The 24,001-nt window shown below is 45.9% G+C and overlaps 1 protein-coding gene across 4 annotated transcripts in view; it reads right to left on the reverse strand.

The window, feature by feature from the left end:
• Positions 1 to 844: 844 nt before the first annotated feature.
• Positions 845 to 24,001, reverse strand: part of LOC110533367 (dihydropyrimidinase-related protein 3) — a 46,462-nt gene continuing 23,305 nt past the window's right edge. The window contains exons 8-14 of one of the 4 annotated variants that reach the window (XR_005053588.1): positions 17,450 to 17,570; positions 16,148 to 16,304; positions 14,481 to 14,622; positions 12,924 to 13,094; positions 8,679 to 8,858; positions 4,364 to 4,620; positions 845 to 2,580 (exon numbers count right to left, since the gene is read on the reverse strand). Coding sequence is in view for 3 of the 4 variants with exons in the window: in XM_036989718.1 (XP_036845613.1) it covers positions 2,486 to 2,580; positions 4,364 to 4,538; positions 8,679 to 8,858; positions 12,924 to 13,094; positions 14,481 to 14,622; positions 16,148 to 16,304; positions 17,450 to 17,570 (1,041 nt within the window). In the remaining variant the exon portion in view is untranslated. The other 3 variants (XM_036989720.1, XM_036989718.1, XM_036989721.1) reach the window with 3 other exon arrangements.

The raw sequence follows: 24,001 nt of genomic DNA on the forward strand, positions 1-24,001 counted from the left end.
GTGTATGTAAACTTCCGACTTCAACTGTATACAATTCATGTCTCAAGGCTTACAAATCCTTATTTAACCTCCTCTTCATCTACACTGATTGAAGTGGATTTAACAAGTGACATCAATAAGGGATCATAGTTTTCACCTGGATTCACCTGGTCAGTCTATGTCATGGAAAGAGCAGGTGTTCCTAATGTTTTGAACACTCAGTGTATGCTTGTCATAGAGCCTAGTTAAGGTCAAGCTGGAGGATCACCTACAATAAGAATAACAGTCATCTTAATGGGATTTCTCCTCAAAGGATCTCTTTCCCCCCATACTATACAAGCTCATCTGTTGTAAATGGGCATATAAAATAACTGGTCACTGACAGCTACATTATCTTGGGAGGGTTTATATAAGTTCTTATTGTGAACTGGCTCTGTTTGGACTCCATCTCCCACTCCAGACTGAGGTGGTGTTATAATAGCAGAAATCTTCTCAGCCTGTCATAATTACACCCATCAAAAGTGATGTCATGAGACTTTAACTGGCTATAAAACATAACTATAACAGAGAGGTGACGAGGATACTGCCAGGCTTAACAATGGGTCTGAAAATGGGAAATTCCCATAGCGGTATTAATCTAAAATGATGCAGATAGAGGATATAATATAACAGCAATTCTAATCTAATAAATGGTAAGGACCACTAACTGTCATATCTATACATCACATTTCTATGAGAGATGTTCTTAACAAGGTGCTCTGGCAAGAATGTGATTCCTCCTGGACCGGTCATGTTCAGAGTACATTACAAGGTATATTTTACATCTACTATACTGTATATTGAGAAATCAAACAGAGACAACCAGTCAGTTGCAACTGAATGTTTATTCAGGAACAGTTCATACCACCACATCACACCTCAATGTTGTTTTGACCTGCCTTCTCTGGGTTTTGATACAACAGTAAAAAAAATACATAAAAACTATAAAAAAGATCAAGTCAAACTAACATAAATATAATCACCACTTGGATTGCTTGAAATTCCACATCATCACTCAATAAAAAACAACGACCTCCTCACGACCTCTTCCTCAGCTGATTGGGAGAGCAAAAATAAAGCTCTCCTCATCCTCCTCCTCCTAGCCTCATTCTAAAAACATACAATCCCCTGCCTTGTCTGGGACAGGTAGACAGACCAGAAGCATAGAAAATGACTCTTAAAGAGAGTGACCCAGGGTTACGCCGGTCTGTCCTCCCCTTGGTGTTAGTTAGTTAGTTAGTTACCAAACCAAGGGCTGTCAGTCAGCTAAAGTGTACAGCATTGTGGGGACTCTCTCGGAGTGTTGCGATTTAAACCAGCACAACATTATCGTTCAATGTTATGTTGTTGAATGCAGGGAATGATGGTCTGTTGCTTCAAAACGAGAGCCCACATTGTCAGGAAAATAGAAATAAAGCCAGAGGTAAATTACTGTGATTTCAAAGGTTTGTTACTTTTATCATAAACATTTTTTTTTATGTATTATTGTTCACAAAGCTCATAATTACAATTTCACGACCCAGGCCATGGAAGTTAAGCTTGGTTTTACTTCTTGTGCAAGGGTTACATGTTTTTTTAACCATCCAGATGACTTGCTAAAAGGTATGAATAGGAACAGGCATTAAGCTTGAAGCAAATGCAAAGGACGGTTTCTCACAATGTTAATCTACAGCCAGGATGAAGTGGAGCGGAGCGCAGGGGGGAAATTAAACATGACAACCATTTCTACCTAATAATATGCTGTTGCATGTTTGCAAAATAATATTGTAATACCAGATAAGTTTTTATCTTCAAGAAAAATAAGAAACAAGACAATCTCTAATGACTATCACTCCTGGTTCAACAACCCAGGGAGGCAGCGAGCAACATCATTCACAAAGCTACGTTACATCAATCATACGTACTCACAATGCCACCTATCAGTTATGGACGTTACTGCATGTTATCATTACATCGCTAGGGAACTAAATCAGCAGTACTCAAAAAGGGTGAAAGCCAAACATGATGGAAGAAAAAGGCCGTATTACTTTTCCTAGGTAACAAGCATCAGAACACTGTGGAAATTGGTATCATGAGGTTTATTTAACTATATTATGGATTCAGAGTATTGCCTAAAATGTCAATACAGAGTTGACACAATTACTAACGTAGACAATGAGGGACAGTAGTACAAATTGATCACCTATATTCTGGTTATGAACATACTCCTGTTATTCCAGAGCATACAAACCCAATCTTTTGGTAAACAAATGTACTTTAAATTCATATTTTGTTTTAGTGACTGACCTGCAATTCCCTAGGAGGAGTAGTACTGAGCTTTTAGAAGCTTAAGCAGGTAGCATTGTGGCTGGTAAGGCATGAGGATTCAGTGTTTTACTCAACTTAACTTGTTTTAACTAATCATGTCTCCGTCGTCTCCCAATGGCTGTTGTCATCTTCTGACTGGTATCTCTCCTGGTTAAACCTCTTAGCTGAGGGATGTGATGTTGGAGCGACCACCAGGGGGAACTACGATGCGGCGTCCGGCTGGCCGGATGGGGACATCCTCTGTGGTGGGGGGACCTAACAGACAAACAGGATTATAGTACTGTCTCTTTAAGCATCAGGATGAGGATATCCTCTGTGGTGGGGGGACCTAACAGACAAACAGGATTATAGTACTGTCTCTTTAAGCATCAGGATGAGGATATCCTCTGTGGTGGGGGGACCTAACAGACAAACAGGATTATAGTACTGTCTCTTTAAGCATCAGGATGAGGATATCCTCTGTGGTGGGGGGACTTAACAGACAAACAGGATTATAGTACTGTCTCTTTAAGCATCAGGATGAGGATATCCTCTGTGGTGGGGGGACCTAACAGACAAACAGGATTATAGTACTGTCTCTTTAAGCACCAGGATGAGGATATCCTCTGTGGTGGGGGGACCTAACAGAAACAGGATTAGAGCTCTGTCTTGTTAGGCTTCCCATTAACAAAGCCAGCTCCAGCCAGTTTCCTCCACTAGCGACTATCGTTCATCACATGACAAACCAACCAGGTGACCTGACCTTGGCCCTCGTTGGACACTTCTAGAATAAAAACCAGTGGGATTGGGATTTGCCCTGGATTAAATTGACATATTGGACAAGGAGAGATTTATGTCTACTGTCTTAAATCTTAAACCCACTCCAGGCCAGGGTCTAGTGTTTTATACTGTAGAATTCACCATCTCTCCATGACAAAACACAGCCAAGGTTACTTCACATCTGAAGACAGAGAAATATATAAAAAAGTATATCAACCCTGTAGGTTTGTGTGCAAGTAGGTGTATGTGTGTGTTCTTTCGTGCACTGGAAGTGGATGAGATGGATTTATTTTCTCAGAATGTGTAGCTAGTAGCCTAACAGTGGGATTCTATTGGAAGCCAGAGAGAATAGGCCAGGTCTGTATTATAGACACACATGCTTGGGAAAGAAAGCAGACTCCCTGGCTCTCTGGAAGGGATGTCAATAGATGGACTAACCCCCACTAGACTACAGCAATGGGGGAAACGTTTCCAATGCAGGTCACCCTCCACCTCCTGCATCAGTACATCACACATCAATTGTTCCAGTAAAAAACATTGTTTACTTGGTTCCTCACTGAAAGGTTGTACCTAGTGGTATGAGGTTGCAGATGTATACAAACGCCATCTGTCACTCAATACTCAACTAGTCTCTGCTATTGGTTATGTGAATAATGTAACTTAAGCTAAATCAATGATCATGAGCCTCATTCAACCTGCTCAGTAGACAGAGCTTCATTAGGCAGGCAACGGCTAAGAAAGTGAGATGCAAGATGTCTGGACTGAAATCTTAGAACATATATTAAATTAAGATGCATAAAGATATTTTGAGAGAGAGAGAGAGAGAGAGAGAGAGAGAGAGAGAGAGAGAGAGACATCTGTGTGAAGCTGAAATCAATCAAATCAATGTTGTGACAAAAAGTTAAGAAATAACGAAAAGACTTGTGAAACATAAAGAGCACTGTCTGGAAGTACCAGGACGGCTGAGGGACAACAGTATTGTGCTGTGAACATTAGTTACCACAAACAAATTATGAAATTAAGGCTTAAAATGTGATTATGGTAAAATGTCAAATTACACCTGAAGGTTATTGTGACTAATGCAGACGAATGGCAAAGTCAACCTTGGAAACCTACTGTATCGTGTGTGAAGTGCATTGTAAAATGTCATTGCTGACTGTGTGTGTGTGTGTGTGTGTGTGTGTGTGTGTGTGTGTGTGTGTGTCAGGTTCCTGGCACTTCCTATGACAGCCAGGGATGGGAAAGCGGATGGGTAAATTAAAAGGTAGCTGAAGCTCACCACGCTGTGCAGGTTTACCTGCTAAGCTAAAGCCGGAGTGGTGCAGGTTCCTCACAGGCTGCTTGGTGGGGGAGGTACGGGCAGACGCTGAGGGGGTACCGCCACGAGACATGGGCGAGAAGTCAGACACAGGACCATCATACATGCCCCTGGGCACTGCCCGCAGGACTGCCAACTGAGAGAGAGGGAGACAGGGGCGAGAAGTCAGACACAGGACCGTCATACATGCCCCTGGGCACTGCCCGCAGGACTGCCAACTGAGAGAGAGAGAGACAGGGGTGATAAAGGGAGAGAGAGGGAGATAGAAGGAGAAATATGGAGAAAGAAAGAAAAGAAAAAGAGAGAGAGAGATGATCGTTTATGTTGGTAACTTTATAACAGTTCTCCATGACAATGCTTGTTTAAAATTTGATTTGTGGGGTTGTTTGTAGAATGCTTTGTGCCAATGCATATTTCACCCAGTGTTTTCCTAAGGAAAACACTTCCAGATTTACTGACAGACTCAGTTCTTATTGGACATGCTGTCCTAGGGTCATGTGACTAAGGAATCCCTGGAAGCTGAGCTAGGAGCATCAGAAAATACTTACTGTCAACAAGATCAACATTGCATTAATACATAGGTCTCACCAAAGAAACATCTCTATAGTCTGGGCAAAAAGAGAATGATGGCAGAATTGGAGGGTAGCCGTTTCAAGTTGAACACAACTCATTTAATATAACCCCCTTGTGTTGAAATATCCACTTAAAATAGCACACTGTTGTTCCTGTTGAGTATCCACCAACACCAGCAATATGAGCAACCCCATGGACACATCATATCCCTTCAAAACCATTACACATGGCTACAACAGGCACTCCCTGGCAGTCAGTTGTTTCAGTATGTAACCCACAGCCAACAGCCGAAGCCCCTGACATGAATCCTCAAGTCTGACATAACACTTATCTCCCAACCCCCACCCCCCACCCCCACCTCCCTTTCCCCATCCCATCCTTCCAACCCCCATCCCCTCGCTCCAACATCCATTCCCCATCCCCTCCTTCCATCCCCCATCCCCTCGCTCCAACCTCCATTCTCCATCCCCCCATCCCCATCCCCTCCTTCCATCCCCCCATCCCCTCCTTCCATCCCCCCATCCTCTCGCTCCAACCCCCATTCCCCATCCCCTCCTTCCAACCCCCATCCCCCATCCCCTCCTTGCATCCCCTCGCTCCAACCTCCATTCCCCATCCCCTCCTTCCAACCCCCATCCCCCATCCCCTCCTTGCATCCCCTCGCTCCAACCTCCATTCCCCATCCCCTCCTTCCAACCCCCATCCCCCATCCCCTCCTTCCATCCCCCCATCCTCTCGCTCCAACCCCCATTCCCCATCCCCTCCTTCCAACCCACATCCCCTCACTCCAAGACCCATTCCCTCCTTCCAACCCCCATTCCCCATCACCTCACTCCAACTCCCATTCTCCATCACCTACATCACATGTCTGTCTTCCTCCTGGATATGATCAGATCACCCATAGAGGTAGTTAGGACAACATTACAGCCTTTTCTGGCAATTCCCATCTGCATTACACACCCTGTTAGCTATATTTATCTTGTGCCTTCCATGACAGACAGACAGACAGTGCCACTGCCACCAGAGAGGACAGATGCCCTTTGTGTACAGTGCAGTAGGTGTGATAAACAGCTAAGCAATCTGAATGCAATCTGCCTCCATTGAACATACTTTGGATTACCATTCAGGTATGTAATGTACATTGAGATTGATGGTAAATCTGATTATGCGTGGCATGGGCTGAGCCACAGCAGTGTGCATTAGTGTAAAGCTAAGCCGTCTTTAATGGAAAGCTGCAGTGACATCGTCCATGTTTGTGGGTGCTGGATGGCTCATCTCAGCTCTGCATCAGATTAGTGCTGATTAATCCCTAACCACTGAGAAAACACTTCTAGATGTCCCCAACTCACTGACCACCATCCCTAACCACTGACCACCATCCCTAACCACTTCTAGATGTCCCCAACTCACTGACCACCATCCCTAACCACTTCTAGATGTCCCCAACTCCCTGACCACCATCCCTAACCACTGACCACCATCCCTAACCACTTCTAGATGTCCCCAACTCACTGACCACCATCCCTAACCACTGACCACCATCCCTAACCACTTCTAGATGTCCCCAACTCACTGACCACCATCCCTAACCACTGACCACCATCCCTAACCACTTCTAGATGTCCCCAACTCACTGACCACCATCCCTAACCACTGACCACCATCCCTAACCACTGACCACCATCCCTAACCACTTCTAGATGTCCCCAACTCACTGACCACCATCCCTAACCACTTCTAGATGTCCCCAACTCCCTGACCACCATCCCTAACCACTGACCACCATCCCTAACCACTTCTAGATGTCCCCAACTCACTGACCACCATCCCTAACCACTGACCACCATCCCTAACCACTTCTAGATGTCCCCAACTCACTGACCACCATCCCTAACCACTTCTAGATGTCCCCAACTCACTGACCACCATCCCTAACCACTGACCACCATCCCTAACCACTTCTAGATGTCCCCAACTCACTGACCACCATCCCTAACCACTTCTAGATGTCCCCAACTCCCTGACCACCATCCCTAACCACTGACCACCATCCCTAACCACTTCTAGATGTCCCCAACTCACTGACCACCATCCCTAACCACTGACCACCATCCCTAACCACTTCTAGATGTCCCCAACTCACTGACCACCATCCCTAACCACTGACCACCATCCCTAACCACTGACCACCATCCCTAACCACTTCTAGATGTCCCCAACTCACTGACCACCATCCCTAACCACTTCTAGATGTCCCCAACTCCCTGACCACCATCCCTAACCACTGACCACCATCCCTAACCACTTCTAGATGTCCCCAACTCACTGACCACCATCCCTAACCACTGACCACCATCCCTAACCACTTCTAGATGTCCCCAACTCACTGACCACCATCCCTAACCACTTCTAGATGTCCCCAACTCACTGACCACCATCCCTAACCACTGACCACCATCCCTAACCACTTCTAGATGTCCCCAACTCACTGACCACCATCCCTAACCACTTCTAGATGTCCCCAACTCCCTGACCACCATCCCTAACCACTGACCACCATCCCTAACCACTTCTAGATGTCCCCAACTCACTGACCACCATCCCTAACCACTGACCACCATCCCTAACCACTTCTAGATGTCCCCAACTCACTGACCACCATCCCTAACCACTTCTAGATGTCCCCAACTCACTGACCACCATCCCTAACCACTGACCACCATCCCTAACCACTTCTAGATGTCCCCAACTCACTGACCACCATCCCTAACCACTTCTAGATGTCCCCAACTCCCTGACCACCATCCCTAACCACTGACCACCATCCCTAACCACTTCTAGATGTCCCCAACTCACTGACCACCATCCCTAACCACTGACCACCATCCCTAACCACTTCTAGATGTCCCCAACTCACTGACCACCATCCCTAACCACTGACCACCATCCCTAACCACTTCTAGATGTCCCCAACTCACTGACCACCATCCCTAACCACTGACCACCATCCCTAACCACTTCTAGATGTCCCCAACTCACTGACCACCATCCCTAACCACTGACCACCATCCCTAACCACTGACCACCATCCCTAACCACTTCTAGATGTCCCCAACTCCCTGACCTTCTATTATTTTGTATTATTTGTTTTGTCATTTAGCAGACGCTCTTATCCAGAGCGACTTACAGAAGCAATTCAGGTTAAGTGCCTTCCTCAAGGGCACATTGAAAGATTATTCACCTAGTCGGCTCTTGGAATCGAACGAGCAACCTTTCGGTTACGGGCAGAACGCTCGTAACTGCTAGACTTACCTTCCGCCTCACAGACCTCACAGTCCTTGGCTAAGTGTCACATACTAACGCTGTCCCGTGACATACTAACGCTGTCCCGTGACATACTAACGCTGTCCCGTGACATACTAACGCTGTCCCGTGACATACTAACGCTGTCCCGTGACATACTAACGCTGTCCCGTGACATACTAACGCTGTCCCGTGACATACTAACGCTGTCCCGTGACAAAACAATCCATATAAAACTTATTCTAAGACAGAACTGAAGCGTTAGGAATACAATATGTTCATTGGAAATACTTTTATATTGTTAAATAATTGTATAAAAGGGAGACAGTTACTCAGAGTCCAGAGACAGTTACTCAGATGTTGACTAGACAGTAAGGTGAGAGAGGCGAGCATCTTTTACCTGCTTCCTGGCCTTGACGCGCTTGTAAGCAAAGTCCGGGAAGGGGGTGCAGGGGATGAAGCGGCCGACCCCGGAGATGGCGTGCAGGTTCCCATCCTCCAGCACCAGCTTCCCCTGGCAGATCACCACCGAGGGGGCACCACGGAGCTCCATGCCCTCAAACACATTGTACTCAGCAGCCTGGAATACACACAAGCATAGACATGACTACAGGCACACGTGCACACACAGAGTCAAACACACACAAAGTCAAACACATACAAACACACACAGAGACAACCACACACAAAGTCAAACACATACAAACACACACAGAGTCAAACCAACACAGCATCAAACACACACAGAGTCAAACACCCACAGTCAAACACATGGAGAGTCAAACACACAAAGTCAAACACACACAGAGTCAAACACCCACAGTCAAACACATGGAGAGTCAAACACACAAAGTCAAACACACACAGCGTCAAACACACACACAGTCAAACACACACACAGTCAAACACACAGTCAAACACACAGTCAAACACACAGACAATCAAACACATCCAGAATCAAACACACGCAGAGTCAAACACACACAGAGTCAAACACACACGGAGTCAAACACATAGTCAAACACACAGTCAAACACATCCAGAATCAAACACACACAGAGTCAAACACACACAGAGTCAAACACACAGTCAAACACACAGTCAAACACACAGACAATCAAACACATCCAGAATCTAACACACGCAGAGTCAAACACACACAGAGTCAAACACACACAGAGTCAAACACACAGTCAAACACACGGAGAGTCAAACACACAGAGTCAAACACACACAGAGTCAAACACACAGTCAAACACACAGTCAAACACACGCAGAGTCAAACACACGCAGAGTCAAACACACGCAGAGTCAAACACACACAGTCAAACACACACAGCATTAAACACACACACAGTCAAACACACAGTCAAACACACACAGTCAAACACATGGAGAGTCAAACACACACACAGTCAAACACACGCACAGTCAAACACACACAGAGTCAAACACATAGTCAAACACACACAGTCAAACACATGGAGAGTCAAACACACACAGCATCAAACACACACACAGTCAAACACACAGTCAAACACACGCAGAGTCAAACACACGCAGAGTCAAACACACGCAGAGTCAAACACACGCAGAGTCAAACACACGCAGAGTCAAACACACGCAGAGTCAAACACACAGTCAAACACACGCAGTCAAATATACGCAGTCAAACACGTTATACATTAAACCTGAAATATGTCACTTTTGACCCCACCATATTCACATAAAATTGTGAGTTATATATCTATCATTCTCATTGAAAGAAGGCAAGTCTAAGAAGCAGCACACATTAGATATACAAAAGTATGTGGACACCCCTTCAAATTAGTGGATTCGGCTATTTCAGCCACACCTGTTTTTCATGGTTCGGGCTCGGCCCCTTAGTTCCAGTGAAGGGAAATCTTAACTCTACAGCATACAATGACATTCTAGACGATTCTGTGCTTCCAACTTTGTGGCATCAGTTTGGGCAAGGTCCTTTCCTGTTTCAGCATGACACTGCACAAAGCGAGGTCCATACAGAAAAGGTTTGTCGAGATCGGTGTGGAAGAACTTTACTGTCCTGCACAGAGCCCTGACCTCAACCTCATCGAACACCTTCGGGATGAATTGGAACGCTGACTGCGAGCCAGGCCTAATCGCCCAACATCAGTGCCCAACCTCACTAATACTCTTGTGGCTGAATGGAAGCAAGTCCCCAAAGCAATGTTCCAACATCTTCAGAAGCCTTCCCAGAAGAGTGGGACCAACTCCATATTAATGCCCATGGGTTTGGAATGAGATGCTCGGCGATCAGGTAATCTGGTGTATCGGTTCAATGTTTGTTTTAGTTTTGTACACTAGCTTCCAACAGCTGAAAATACAATATTTGTAGTTCTGGAAAATACTTTTCACAGCGGTTTAAATGGTACAATGATTCTCTACACTATACTTTCTTTTTTTGACACAAACTGAAATTAGGTGAACTATTATAATTTTAGCAACCAGGAAATGGCAGATTTCTGCATAGTGCATCTTTAACTGGATATTGTATGTCTTGGTCAGTGATGCTAGGCCAACAAAAGAGAGGAGAATGACAAATAACAAAATGACAAAAACAAAAACTCTAGATTTATCAAGCCTACTTTTCCCCATTGCACCCCAGTACAGTCTGTTATGCTGTCGTTACTTACTGTAGAGATTCACAAGCACTATCCAGTTATACAAACGATGAGCAGCTGCAGGAACTTTCAAGTGCTCAAAACTCTCTCTCAAGTGGAGGAAATGACAGTACAGCGATGCAGAAGCAACCAGCTCCCACGTAAACGCAACTATTTCCAGTTTTCTGCAGTCTGACAGTCACTCGTCTGACACAAATGGCGTCGGGGAGTTTACATGAGTTTACATCGGTGTGTCTTTGTGGACTCAGAAAGTCAAGTATGGAAAAAAGAAACAGTAAAGGGTGTCTGAAACACATGACCTCACGCACCAAAGACTGTCTGTGATTTACATTATGAGCTGACACACTAATTCAGATGAAGAGCCGGCTAATTCCACTAAAGTAGATCATATTTGGACATATTGCTCTTAAAACGGGTCTGATGAGAGGCCATTCTGTGTGTTGTAGTGAGACGTAAAGCTTTTTGAGGGAGAACTAAGTAGAGTCATGGGACACACAGGCCCAGTTTGGCTGTGGGGACAGAGGAAAAGAGGAGGCGGGTTGGCGGGCGGCTTGGTAGGCAGGCAGGCCGTCTCTGTAGAGATGAGACCATGGTTCTGCCTTAATTAACAACATGTGTGGGAAAAGAGAAATAAATAACCCTCCTCCTCCACCTCCTCCAGTCGGCCTGTTTCTCATACGCCTCCATTTGGCATTAAAAGACAAACAGCTGCCATCGCACAGCTGGGGCTAATGATGCCAAGCATCACTCTCTCTCCTTCTCTCTCTCTCTCTTCAGCACTTTCTCTCCCTCTTTCTCTTGCACTCTCTCCTTCTCTATTTCTCTTGCACTGTCATTTCTCTCTCTAACACATTCTATTCCTCTAGCACTCTCTCCCTCTCTACCACTTTATCTTTCTTTATCTCTAGGCCTCTCTCTCTCCCACTTTCTTCCTACTCTCTTTCACTCTCGCTGGTCGTCTCTGATCCATTCCCCCTCTCTCTATTCTCCTGCCACCTAACTCTCTTATTCTGTCTATCATTCTGTCTCTCTCTACATATTTTTTTGCAATCTGTTGCCCCCTCTCTTCTATGGTTTGTGTGTTCCTATGCACACGGCCCTGCTGTTTTTCCAGATTCAGGCCAGGACAGGACCAGAGGAGGCTGGTGGGAAGAGCTATGAGAAGACGGGCTCATTGTAAAGACTGGAATGGTATTAATGGAATGGTACAGCAAACATATGGAAACCACATGTTTAACTCCATTCCATTGATTCCATTCCAGGCATTACCATGAGCCAGTCCTCCTATAGCTTCTCCCACCAGCCTCCTCTCAACTGGACATAAGGCTCCACGTCTGCCAAGTATGATGTCACGGCCGGGTTCTATGTGCAACAACATATACAAAGCTAACCAGATCAAACATTTCAGATAAGGGGATACTTGTATTTACTACAGAGGGAGGGATACACAGATAGAAGGTTGTAAAAGCACTGAACTACTGTGCCCAATAGATCACTGTAGCCATCATTAACATGGACAGGAGCCCCTGTTGTTATGTTCTGTGTTCTTATGTGCTTGTTTTGTTGTCTGGGGCGGCTACAAGCAGGAAACGAGAAGGTGACATCATTATGTCAAAACCTTGGGTCTCCACGTATGGAAAAGTCATTGAAAACTTGTCCAATCTTTTTCCAGCTCTTTCTTTCTCTCCCTCTCTTTGTCGTTCTATATCTCTCTCTGTGTTTCTGTCTTTCCACATCTCTTCATCGTACTATTCTGCTTTTCTCTGAGGCCTCTCTGTCTCTCTCTCTCCCTCGTTCTCTGCGCCTGCAGCAGGAAGTTCAGAAGGCTTGATTTCCTGAACGGACACTTCCTCTGTTTAACCCTGCACTATAGTGTACGCTCTGGGCTCCTGTGCGCAGGGAGTCTACAGGGACTTAATTTCCCTTCTGAGAAACTGAAAGGTCACTGGAACTTTATTCACCCTGAGCCTTTGACCTCTTACCGAGTTGTGCGTCTTGGCGGTGATGGTGCGGACAGCATCTGAGTCCCAAATGACCAGGTCAGCATCGGAGCCCACAGCTATCCGTCCCTTACGGGGGTACAGGTTTAGGATCTTGGCGGCGTTGGTGCTCGTCACAGCAACAAACATGTTCTCGTCCATCTTGCCAGTGGTCTGAGTGAGCAGGAAAAAAAGGTGACTTGTCAAAATGCTATAATGGTGAGGTGCTAAACAAAGAGGCTTTTACAGCTGACTGGTGGGTGAGGGGACTCTTGTAGTCAAGCGCAAGAACACGCACGCGCACGCACGTACGCATGCACGCACACACACACAGACGCACGCACGCACACACACACACACACACACACACACACACACACACACACACACACACACACACCCTGTCAATGCTAGAGCTGAGACCGTGTGTTTTTTGTCTTAAGGCAGACCAGTGTGAATAATTCTGAGGCAAAGCTGCACCACAACTCTTCATTCATAACACAGCTGTCAAGAAAACCTAAGTCTGAGTTCAAGAGCAAGAACAAGAATTAGGAGGAAAAAAGAGATACACACTGTTTTATTCTGTAAGCTGGGTGAACAGCTTGGGGGACAGACCCAGAGATAGACAGAGATCTATACTGTTTTAGTCTGTAAGCAGGGTGAACGGCTAGGAGGATAGATCCAGAGATATCACTAAACCAAACTACCAGGATGTATTAGGGAAGAGGAGAGAGGAGGAGCTGCAGTCAATTGTGGGGAATGTGCAGCATAAACTGGAGGAAGTGGAGTACTCAGAGTAGCTAAGAGGGTTCAGAGGGAGCAATGTAAAGACCCTTTGTTGTGGCCCCGCCCACCTTGACTCACAGCAAAAAGTTGACCTTTTCTTAAATAATGTTCTTGTTGTCTGCTTGTTTTACTCAATTACAAAACTATAAATAAGAAAAGTATGACATGTCTAAAGATTACTTTCAACATTGCCTGCTCCAGTGTGTTCTCACTACTTAGAAAAAACATAATATAGTAGGGATTCCCTCATGTCTCTTTTCATGAGCACCGTGAGTGAGTGCTAGTTAGCTACCAAACCTGAACATTAAGCTAGCCAAGACCAACAACACAAACAAACAGACTGTATAGCTACAAGTAGTGAGTGGACTAACAAACGGACTATACTAAACGAGTTAAATGTCTTACCTGTGATGAAATGTTTCCACACACATGTAACCATCTTGGACACTAGGTCCCCACAATTTAAGTAGGACACAAAATCGTCAACAAAGTTGTCTCTTTTACACTGGGGGTCAAGGGGAAAGAATGTTTGTTTTCCCCAATTTGTGGGCGTGGTCGTGGGGAATTCATTATTATGACATGAATACCGACTCAGAGTATGCATCCTAAATAGCACCCTATTCCCTATATAGTACACTACTTTTGACCAGAGCCATATGGGCCCATGTCAAAGTTAGTGCGCTATAAGGGGAATAGAGTGCCATTTTGGACACAACCAAAGAAAGAGAGAGAGACATATGTCATGCAGACAGGTGTCCACCCATCCATCCTCACCACAGCCTTCTCCCAGATGAGGGACATCCTCTCCTCCACTCCGTTCACACCCTCAGGGATCTGAGTGAAGTCATCCTTCCCTATGGCCTTCTGGGCCACGCTGAAGGTGCAGTGGGCACTGCCAGTCACATTCAGGTCACCACTGGGAGGGAGGGAGAGAGAGAGAGAGAGAGAGAGAGAGAGAGAGAGAGAGAGAGAGAGAGAGAGAGAGAGAGACAGAGAAGAGAGAGAGAGAGAGAGAGAGAGACAGAGGAGAGAGAGAGAGAGAGAGAGGAGAGAGACAGAGAAGAGAGAGAGAGAGAGAGAGAGAGAGAGAGAGAGAGAGAGAGAGAGCGACAGAGAGTAACAACTTAGCCATGGCTTTGCAGCTGAAACATGATAGAACAGTAGTAAGAAATGTGTTGAGATGCAGTATGTTGTACATTGCACACAACAGTGGCTTTCAGCAGCAGATTCAATTATTAAACACTCTTCCACAGTACCTCTTCCACAGTACCTCTTCCACAGTACCTCTTCCACAGTACCTCTTCCACAGTACCTCTTCCACAGGTAACTGCTTCAGACCTGAAATAATTCCTTAACTTCATAGCTGTGATCTACGATCCCTTTAGGTGGCAGGGTAGCCAGGGTAGCCAAGTGAGGGTGGCAGGGTAGCAAAGTGGTTAGAGCGGTTGGACTATTAACCGGAAGGTTGCAAGTTCAAACCCCTGAGCTGACAAGGTACAAATCTGTCGTTCTGCCCCTGAACAGGCAGTTAACCCACTGTTCCTAGGCCGTCATTGAAAATAAGAATTTGTTCTTAACTGACTTGCCTAGTTAAATAAAGGTCAAATAAAAAAGGCACATGTGTCAAACTCATTCCACGGAGGGCCGAGTGCCTGCAGGTTTTGCTCGTCCCTTGAACATGACTGATGAATTATGATAAGTAAGGAACTCCCCTCACCTGGTTGTCTAGGCTTCATTTAAGGGGAAAAAACTACAACCTACAGACGCTCAGCCCTCAAACTGGGAAATGTTTATTCCATACAGAAAAGCTGAAAAAGCTCACATACAGCTGGAATGGCTCAGACAACACAGCAGAGCTGCGACTAAAGTAGATCGATTACTCTGAGTCAAGTTCCAAGGTCTCCTATCACCTGTTATAGCTGTCTTCCCTTTCTTACAGAGCACTCTAACTTTCCTAACAGACAAACACACCAACTCGTGCAACCATATGTGTCTATTGATGTTTATAGTGTATATCGATGTGTATATTGATGTGTATACTGATGTGTATACTGATGTGTATACTGTATATTGATGTGTATAGTGTATATTGAAGTGTATAGTGTATATTGATGTGTATTTTGATGTCTATTGACATGTATACTGATGTGTATAGTGATGTATATAGTGTATATTGATGTGTATAGTGTATATTGATGTGTATAGTGTATATTGATGTGTATAGTGTATATTGAAGTGTATAGTGTATATTGATGTGTATTGATCTATTAAAGAGACTTTGGTCTCAGCATGACTCCCTGTCAAAATAAAGGTTGAATAAATAATAAATCCATCATGAGGTTAGAAGCGCCTCCAAAAGCCCATCAGTCTAACGTGTTTGATGCAGCGAGGACATGCTAGGTCAGTGGAGTGCTATACAGTCAAGAGGGGGAGCTCTTTACCTGGCCAGTAATGTGTTCAGGTAGTCTGGGGTGGTGGGGTCCGGGCTGAGGGGGGGTGATGTCACAAAGGAGGCAGCCTTGGCCCAGTTCTTGCTCCAATAGTGTGTCCCGTCAGTCCCAAGGCTGGCCGTGATTGGCTCGCCGAAAACAACGTTACCTGAGAAAAAGATGTTATCACCCAGGGTGAAACTACATTAAATCAACTCACCTCATGCTGCTAAAAATGTACTCACTCGTTAGCTTGCTAGGTTTATCCTGGGTCAATGCCAGTAGCAAATGTACAATGTCCAGTATCCTGGCACATTTTTTATTTGGTGCTGGCACTGACCCTGTAAACATGTATAGCTTTTACATTCTCCAGTTTTTTTCTTCCTTTCTTATTTCTCCTGGTTTAATTTTTTTTAAATTTTGATATTGAATATTGCACTGTTGGGAAGGGCTTGCAATTTAAGCATTTCACTGTACTTGTGAATGTGACAAATAAAGCTTGAAACATAAGAACTAAAGGGAGAATCTAACGGAACTAAAAGGTCAGGTGATCCAGCAGTTTGTAGGAAAGATTGGATGGTCTCTTAACATTGCCTCATGTTTAACTTTCCTGTTGCTATTTGCAAGTCTCTTTCCCTCTCTGGGCTTTGACATGACGAATCGGATGTCAGCGCTGAGGAACGGGACCAGCCAGTGATGAAAACAAGGCCTCTTGGGAGCACCGAGTGACCCTTACATGCTTCCTACATGAGGACATGCATCTTTCCCTGCCTCTCTTTTTCTTCTCAGTTCAGAAAGTGTATATCTTTCTCTCCATCACGTAAAAGAGGCCTACTCCCTCTCCCTGCTCCGCCGTGGGCTCCTGATGAATGGCAGGGACAGGTTTTCTGACAGTTTGCTACGGTGAGCCCCGGGTGATAAATTAGAGATTCATCTCAAAACAGGCCTTCTTGTATCCGGTGTGTCTACCAGACCAGACCTATAGTGTAAATCTAGGGTGTGAACCAAGACACTAGGATCAGCACATAAGGGCATAGGTGCATTCCAATCCTCTTACAGAACAGAAGAGTTTAGGGGGCAGCAGCGAAGTTGCACTAAGAGGTGACAACTACCTCCAAGGGACATGCGGTTAAGGGCCGTTTTGAGATTAATCTCTAACTTATCACCCGTGGTAAGGACAGCTCTCGTGTTCTGATATGAAAGGTAGATTCTCTTCTTTCTATGCATTCATTGTGACTAACAAATATGTAAGTTAGGTGCCTTCTTGATACAGTAATTAAAGCCCAATCACAGCCACACTGGAAACCCGGGAACCTTTTTTCCTGGACTGTGAGATGATGTCGGCAGCACTCTTGCTCATGACCCTGGTCACATACAGGGGGCAGTTGGTCTGGCTGGCAATGGTGATGGCGCGGAACACAGCCTCTGCCTCCAGCTAGGGAATCGACAGATAGACAGCAACACACACACACAGACACGCAGACAGACAGACAGACAGACAGACAGACAGACAGGCAGACAAAGACAGACAGAACAATCAATTAGTCTCTGAACAGATTAAGCTAACCCTGGACTGGCAATGTCTACTACTGCCAGGTTACCTAGTGGTTAGAGCGTTGGGCCAGTGAATGAAAGGTTGTTGGATTAAATCCCAGAGCTGACAAATTAAAAATCAGTCATTCTGCCCCTGAGCAAGGCAGTTAACCCACTGTTCCCCGGGTGCCGAAGACGTGGATGTTGATTAAGGCAGTCCCCCGCACCTCTCTGATTCAGAGTGGTTGGGTTAAATGCAGAAGACACATTTCAGTTGAATGCATTCAGTTGTACAATTGACCACGTATCTCCACTTCAATCCATTTTGAATGGCTGTCAATCAGCACAATGAAATTAAGTTGATCCTCCTCTGCAAATTCCAATGTGCAAAAGCTGCCACACTCGACTTGGCCATTTCCATCAGTGTAGCGTTGCCGGGTTTGGCAGGTTCCTCACTGACATACAAATGACACATTGTTTACCTTATTTTCCAGGTCTTTAGCTAGCCCTGGCCACCACACATGGTTTTGTGCCAGGGCCTTCTTGCGGCACATTCCAGGATGACCCTCATGCAGGTCGTTGAGTAACCTCGCTTTTCTGTGGGTATGCAACCCCAGAGTCTGCAACCCCAGAGTAGACAGCCTTTGTCAGCGGATAGCTGCAGTCTTCTGGTGAAGTATCCCTATAGCTCCTATCTTTCTACATAGCTTGGCCAGCCATGCAGTGTGAAATCCAACACTTTGAACAACACGGTGTCTCTCTTTGTCCCCATGGCAATGTCTGTGGCTTGAAGTGGTATGTCGTCCCACGCTGCAAAGTAGAAGACATTACCAGCCGTTTCCGGTGGCTCCATTCCGTCCAGTGGTAACCAGGATAATGCGTCAGCATTTAAGTGATCGGCTGAGCAGTGGTATTCAATGTCATAAAGGCTGATAGAACGGTGGCATTCTTGAGGTTGACAGAGTAGGCTGTCTTCGATCCGAAGATGGACAGGAATGGTTTGTGATCTGGAAATAAAAAGTAAATCTACGACCATAAAGATACTTGTCAAATTTCTTAACTCCAAAGATCAGAGCCAACCCTTATTTCTCTATCTGCTCCTAGTTTTTCTCACTAGAACTGAGGGTTCAGGAGGCAAATGCTATGGGTCTTTTAGTCCCCGTTCTCAAAAACATGTGAAATCACTGCTCCAACCCCTTACAACGAGGCATCACAAGAATAAGCGTCTCTTGGTGTCGTAGTGCACCAAACACTGACTGTCCAGTAACATCCACTTACTTTTGTGGTAGACATCTTTGCTCTGTTTTTTCCATTGCCACTGTTTGTAGCAGCTCGTAGAAGGGCTTCAGTACGGCAGACTTGTTTGCCAGGAAACAGCCATAGTAGTTCAACAGGGCTAGAAAATATCTGGGTTATGTGATAATGTTAAGACATGCAGCCTCCAAAATGGCTGAGACTTTCTTTTCTGTGGCCTAGGTACTCCACGATGTAACTTGGTGATTATGTTCTCCCCCTCCAGTCTTTTCAGCTCTTTTTACACCTTTTCTCGTAAAGGAGTAAGGAGCCTTCCGGCGCCGACAGAGATGGCCGCCTCGCTTCGCGTTCCTAGGAAACTATGCAGTTTTTTGTTTTTTTACGTGTTATTTCTTACATTAGTACCCCAGGTCATCTTAGGTTTCATTACATACAGTCGAGAAGAACTACTGAATATAAGATCAGCATCAACTCACCATCAGTACGACCAAGAATATGTTTTTCGCGACGCGGATCCTGTGTTCTGCCTTACAAACAGGACAACGGAGTGGATCCTATGCAGCGACCCAAAAAAACGACTCCGAAAGAGAGGGAAACGAGGCGGTCTTCTGGTCAGACTCCGGAGACGGGCACAGCGCGCACCACTCCCTAGCATTCTTCTTGCCAATGTCCAGTCTCTTGACAACAAGGTTGATGAAATCCGAGCAAGGGTAGCATTCCAGAGGGACATCAGAGACTGTAACGTTCTTTGCTTCACGGAAACGTGGCTTACTGGAGAGACGCTATCCGAAGCGGTGCAGCCAACAGGTTTCTCCACGCATCGCGCAGACAGGAAAAAACATCTTTCTGGTAAAAAGAGGGGCGGGGGCGTATGCCTTATGACTAACGTGACATGGTGCGATGAAAGAAACATACAGGAACTCAAATCCTTCTGTTCACCTGATTTAGAATTCCTCACAATCAAATGTAGACCGCATTATCTACCAAGAGAATTCTCTTCGATTATAATCACAGCCGTATATATCCCCCCCCCAAGCAGACACATCGATGGCTCTGAACGAACTTTATTTAACTCTCTGCAAACTGGAAACAATTTATCCGGAGGCTGCATTCATTGTAGCTGGGGATTTTAACAAGGCTAATCTGAAAACAAGACTCCCCAAATTTTATCAGCATATCGATTGCGCAACCAGGGGAGGAAAGACCTTGGACCATTGTTACTCTAACTTCCGCGACGCATATAAGGCCCTGCCCCGCCCCCCTTTCGGAAAAGCTGACCACGACTCCATTTTGTTGATCCCTGCCTACAGACAGAAACTAAAACAAGAGGCTCCCACGCTGAGGTCTGTCCAACGCTGGTCCGACCAAGCTGACTCCACACTCCAAGACTGCTTCCATCACGTGGACTGGGAGATGTTTCGTATTGCGTCAGATAACAACATTGACGAATACGCTGATTCGGTGTGCGAGTTCATTAGAACGTGCGTTGAAGATGTCGTTCCCATAGCAACGATTAAAACATTCCCTAACCAGAAACCGTGGATTGATGGCAGCATTCGTGTGAAACTGAAAGCGCAAACCACTGCTTTTAATCAGGGCAAGGTGTCTGGTAACATGACCGAATACAAACAGTGCAGCTATTCCCTCCGCAAGGCTATCAAACAAGCTAAGCGCCAGTACAGAGACAAAGTAGAATCTCAATTCAACGGCTCAGACACAAGAGGCATGTGGCAGGGTCTACAGTCAATCACGGACTACAGGAAGAAACCCAGCCCAGTCACGGACCAGGATGTCTTGCTCCCAGGCAGACTAAATAACTTTTTTGCCCGCTTTGAGGACAATACAGTGCCACTGACACGGCCTGCAACGAAAACATGCGGTCTCTCCTTCACTGCAGCCGAGGTGAGTAAGACATTTAAACGTGTTAACCCTCGCAAGGCTGCAGGCCCAGATGGCATCCCCAGCCGCGCCCTCAGAGCATGCGCAGACCAGCTGGCAGGTGTGTTTACGGACATATTCAATCAATCCCTATACCAGTCTGCTGTTCCCACATGCTTCAAGAGGGCCACCATTGTTCCTGTTCCCAAGAAAGCTAAGGTAACTGAGCTAAATGACTACCGCCCCGTAGCACTCACATCCGTCATCATGAAGTGCTTTGAGAGACTAGTCAAGGACCATATCACCTCCACCCTACCTGACACCCTAGACCCACTCCAATTTGCTTACCGCCCAAATAGGTCCACAGACGATGCAATCTCAACCACACTGCACACTGCCCTAACCCATCTGGACAAGAGGAATACCTATGTGAGAATGCTGTTCATCGACTACAGCTCGGCATTCAACACCATAGTACCCTCCAAGCTCGTCATCAAGCTCGAGACCCTGGGTCTCGACCCCGCCCTGTGCAACTGGGTACTGGACTTCCTGACGGGCCGCCCCCAGGTGGTGAGGGTAGGCAACAACATCTCCTCCCCGCTGATCTTCAACACTGGGGCCCCACAAGGTTGCGTTCTGAGCCCTCTCCTGTACTCCCTGTTCACCCACGACTGCGTGGCCACGCACGCCTCCAACTCAATCATCAAGTTTGCGGACGACACAACAGTGGTAGGCTTGATTACCAACAACGATGAGACGGCCTACAGGGAGGAGGTGAGGGCCCTCGGAGTGTGGTGTCAGGAAAACAACCTCACACTCAACGTCAACAAAACTAAGGAGATGATTGTGGACTTCAGGAAACAGCAGAGGGAACACCCCCCTATCCACATCGATGGAACAGTAGTGGAGAGGGTAGCAAGTTTTAAGTTCCTCGGCATACACATCACAGACAAACTGAATTGGTCCACTCACACAGACAGCATCGTGAAGAAGGCGCAGCAGCGCCTCTTCAACCTCAGGAGGCTGAAGAAATTCGGCTTGTCACCAAAAGCACTCACAAACTTCTACAGATGCACAATCGAGAGCATCCTGGCGGGCTGTATCACCGCCTGGTATGGCAACTGCACCGCCCTCAACCGTAAGGCTCTCCAGAGGGTAGTGAGGTCTGCACAACGCATCACCGGGGGCAAACTACCTGCCCTCCAGGACACCTACACCACCCGATGTCACAGGAAGGCCATAAAGATCATCAAGGACATCAACCACCCGAGCCACTGCCTGTTCACCCCGCTATCATCCAGAAGGCGAGGTCAGTACAGGTGCATCAAAGCTGGGACCGAGAGACTGAAAAACAGCTTCTATCTCAAGGCCATCAGACTGTTAAACAGCCACCACTAACACTGAGTGGCTGCTGCCAACACACTGACACTGACTCAACTCCAGCCACTTTAATAATGGGAATTGATGGGAAATGATGTAAATATATCACTAGCCACTTTAAACAATGCTACCTTATACAAATGTTACTTACCCTACATTATTCATCTCATATGCATACGTATATACTGTACTCTATATCATCGACGGTATCCTTATGTAATACATGTATCACTAGCCACTTTATACTATACTATGCCACTTTGTTTACATACTCATCTCATTTGTACATACTGTACCCGATACCATCTACTGTATCTTGCCTATGCTGCTCTGTACCATCACTCATTCATATATCCTTATGTACATATTCTTTATCCCCTTACACTGTGTACAAGACAGTAGTTTTGGAATTGTTAGTTAGATTACTTGTTATTACTGCATTGTCGGAACTAGAAGCACAAGCATTTCGCTACACTCGCATTAACATCTGCTAACCATGTGTATGTGACAAATAAAATTTGATTTGAACAGGGCGTGGCTTGTGAAACTTTGGGTTGGCCTCTGGTTTCATCTTGATGTCCGTTTTGAACTCCTAGATCAAGCTTAAACCCTCTTTGAAAACCTGATTGTGGTTCTCCAACACTTTGTTGAGGAACAGTGGCTTTTTTTCCCATTCACTTGGAAAATACTCTCCCAGTCTAACCGGATGTGTTTTAACCGGTTTCTCCATGGTACTGCTCATTAATTGCCTTTGGCGACCACTAGTGGTAGCTTTCCGCATTGCATCGTGTACTGCACTGGTACTGTGAGTCTGCTGAGCAGTGGTATTGCATTTGTGTTTTCTCCAGTGGGATGTGTTCTAAAGCCTACATGCTCTCTGAGATGATGGTGACTGTAGTTCCTGTGCCTACTTGCATTTCAGCTGGTGTATTTTTCAGTTTCACTTCAAGAACAATTCCTTGAGTAGAGTCAGTCGCTCTGAACACTGAAAACAGTTCCATGTCATCATCTGTATTGTCTCCTGTCTCATTGCTTTCTGTGATTATCTTTGCTTAGTTGCTATTTTTAGCTTTCCTGCACACTTGCGCTACTAGTCCTAGTTCTGAGCACTCGTATCTACAGTCCTGAGAATTGTGTTTCTCTACACAACAGTAGCATTTTCGCTCGGTGCCCATTTCTCCCTACCACTTTTGCAAACGGGGGACATAAACAGCCATGCTTTCCCTCTCATTCTGATCACGTTGGTGTAAACATAATCTTTCCGCTATGATCAAAGGCTGCGGCCTATAGTGAGTGCTCAGTGCCTCGGTAACCTCATCATCAGTCTAACCTAACCTCAGTCTTTATCACTCGGTTTGTTATATCCTTCCTGTTTGGCCCTGTCCTGGGGTGTCCTCGGATGGGGCCACAGTGTCTCCTGACCCCTCCTGTCTCAGCCTCCAGTATTTATGCTGCAGTAGTTTATGTGTCGGGGGGCTAGGGTCAGTTTGTTATATCTGGAGTACTTCTCCTGTCCTATTCGGTGTCCTGTGTGAATCTAAGTGTGCGTTCTCTAATTCTCTCCTTCTCTCGTTCTTTCTCTCTCTCGGAGGACCTGAGCCCTAGGACCATGCCCCAGGACTACCTGACATGATGACTCCTTGCTGTCCCCAGTCCACCTGACCGTGCTGCTGCTCCAGTTTAAACTGTTCTGCCTTAATATTATTCGACCATGCTGGTCATTTATTAACATTTCAACATCTTGGCCATGTTCTGTTATAATCTCCACCCGGCACAGCCAGAAGAGGACTGGCCATCCCACATATGCTCTCTCTAATTCTC

This window comes from Oncorhynchus mykiss, chromosome 10 (genome assembly GCF_013265735.2).
Source record: "Oncorhynchus mykiss isolate Arlee chromosome 10, USDA_OmykA_1.1, whole genome shotgun sequence".
In the NCBI taxonomy this organism is placed as follows: domain Eukaryota; kingdom Metazoa; phylum Chordata; class Actinopteri; order Salmoniformes; family Salmonidae; genus Oncorhynchus; species Oncorhynchus mykiss.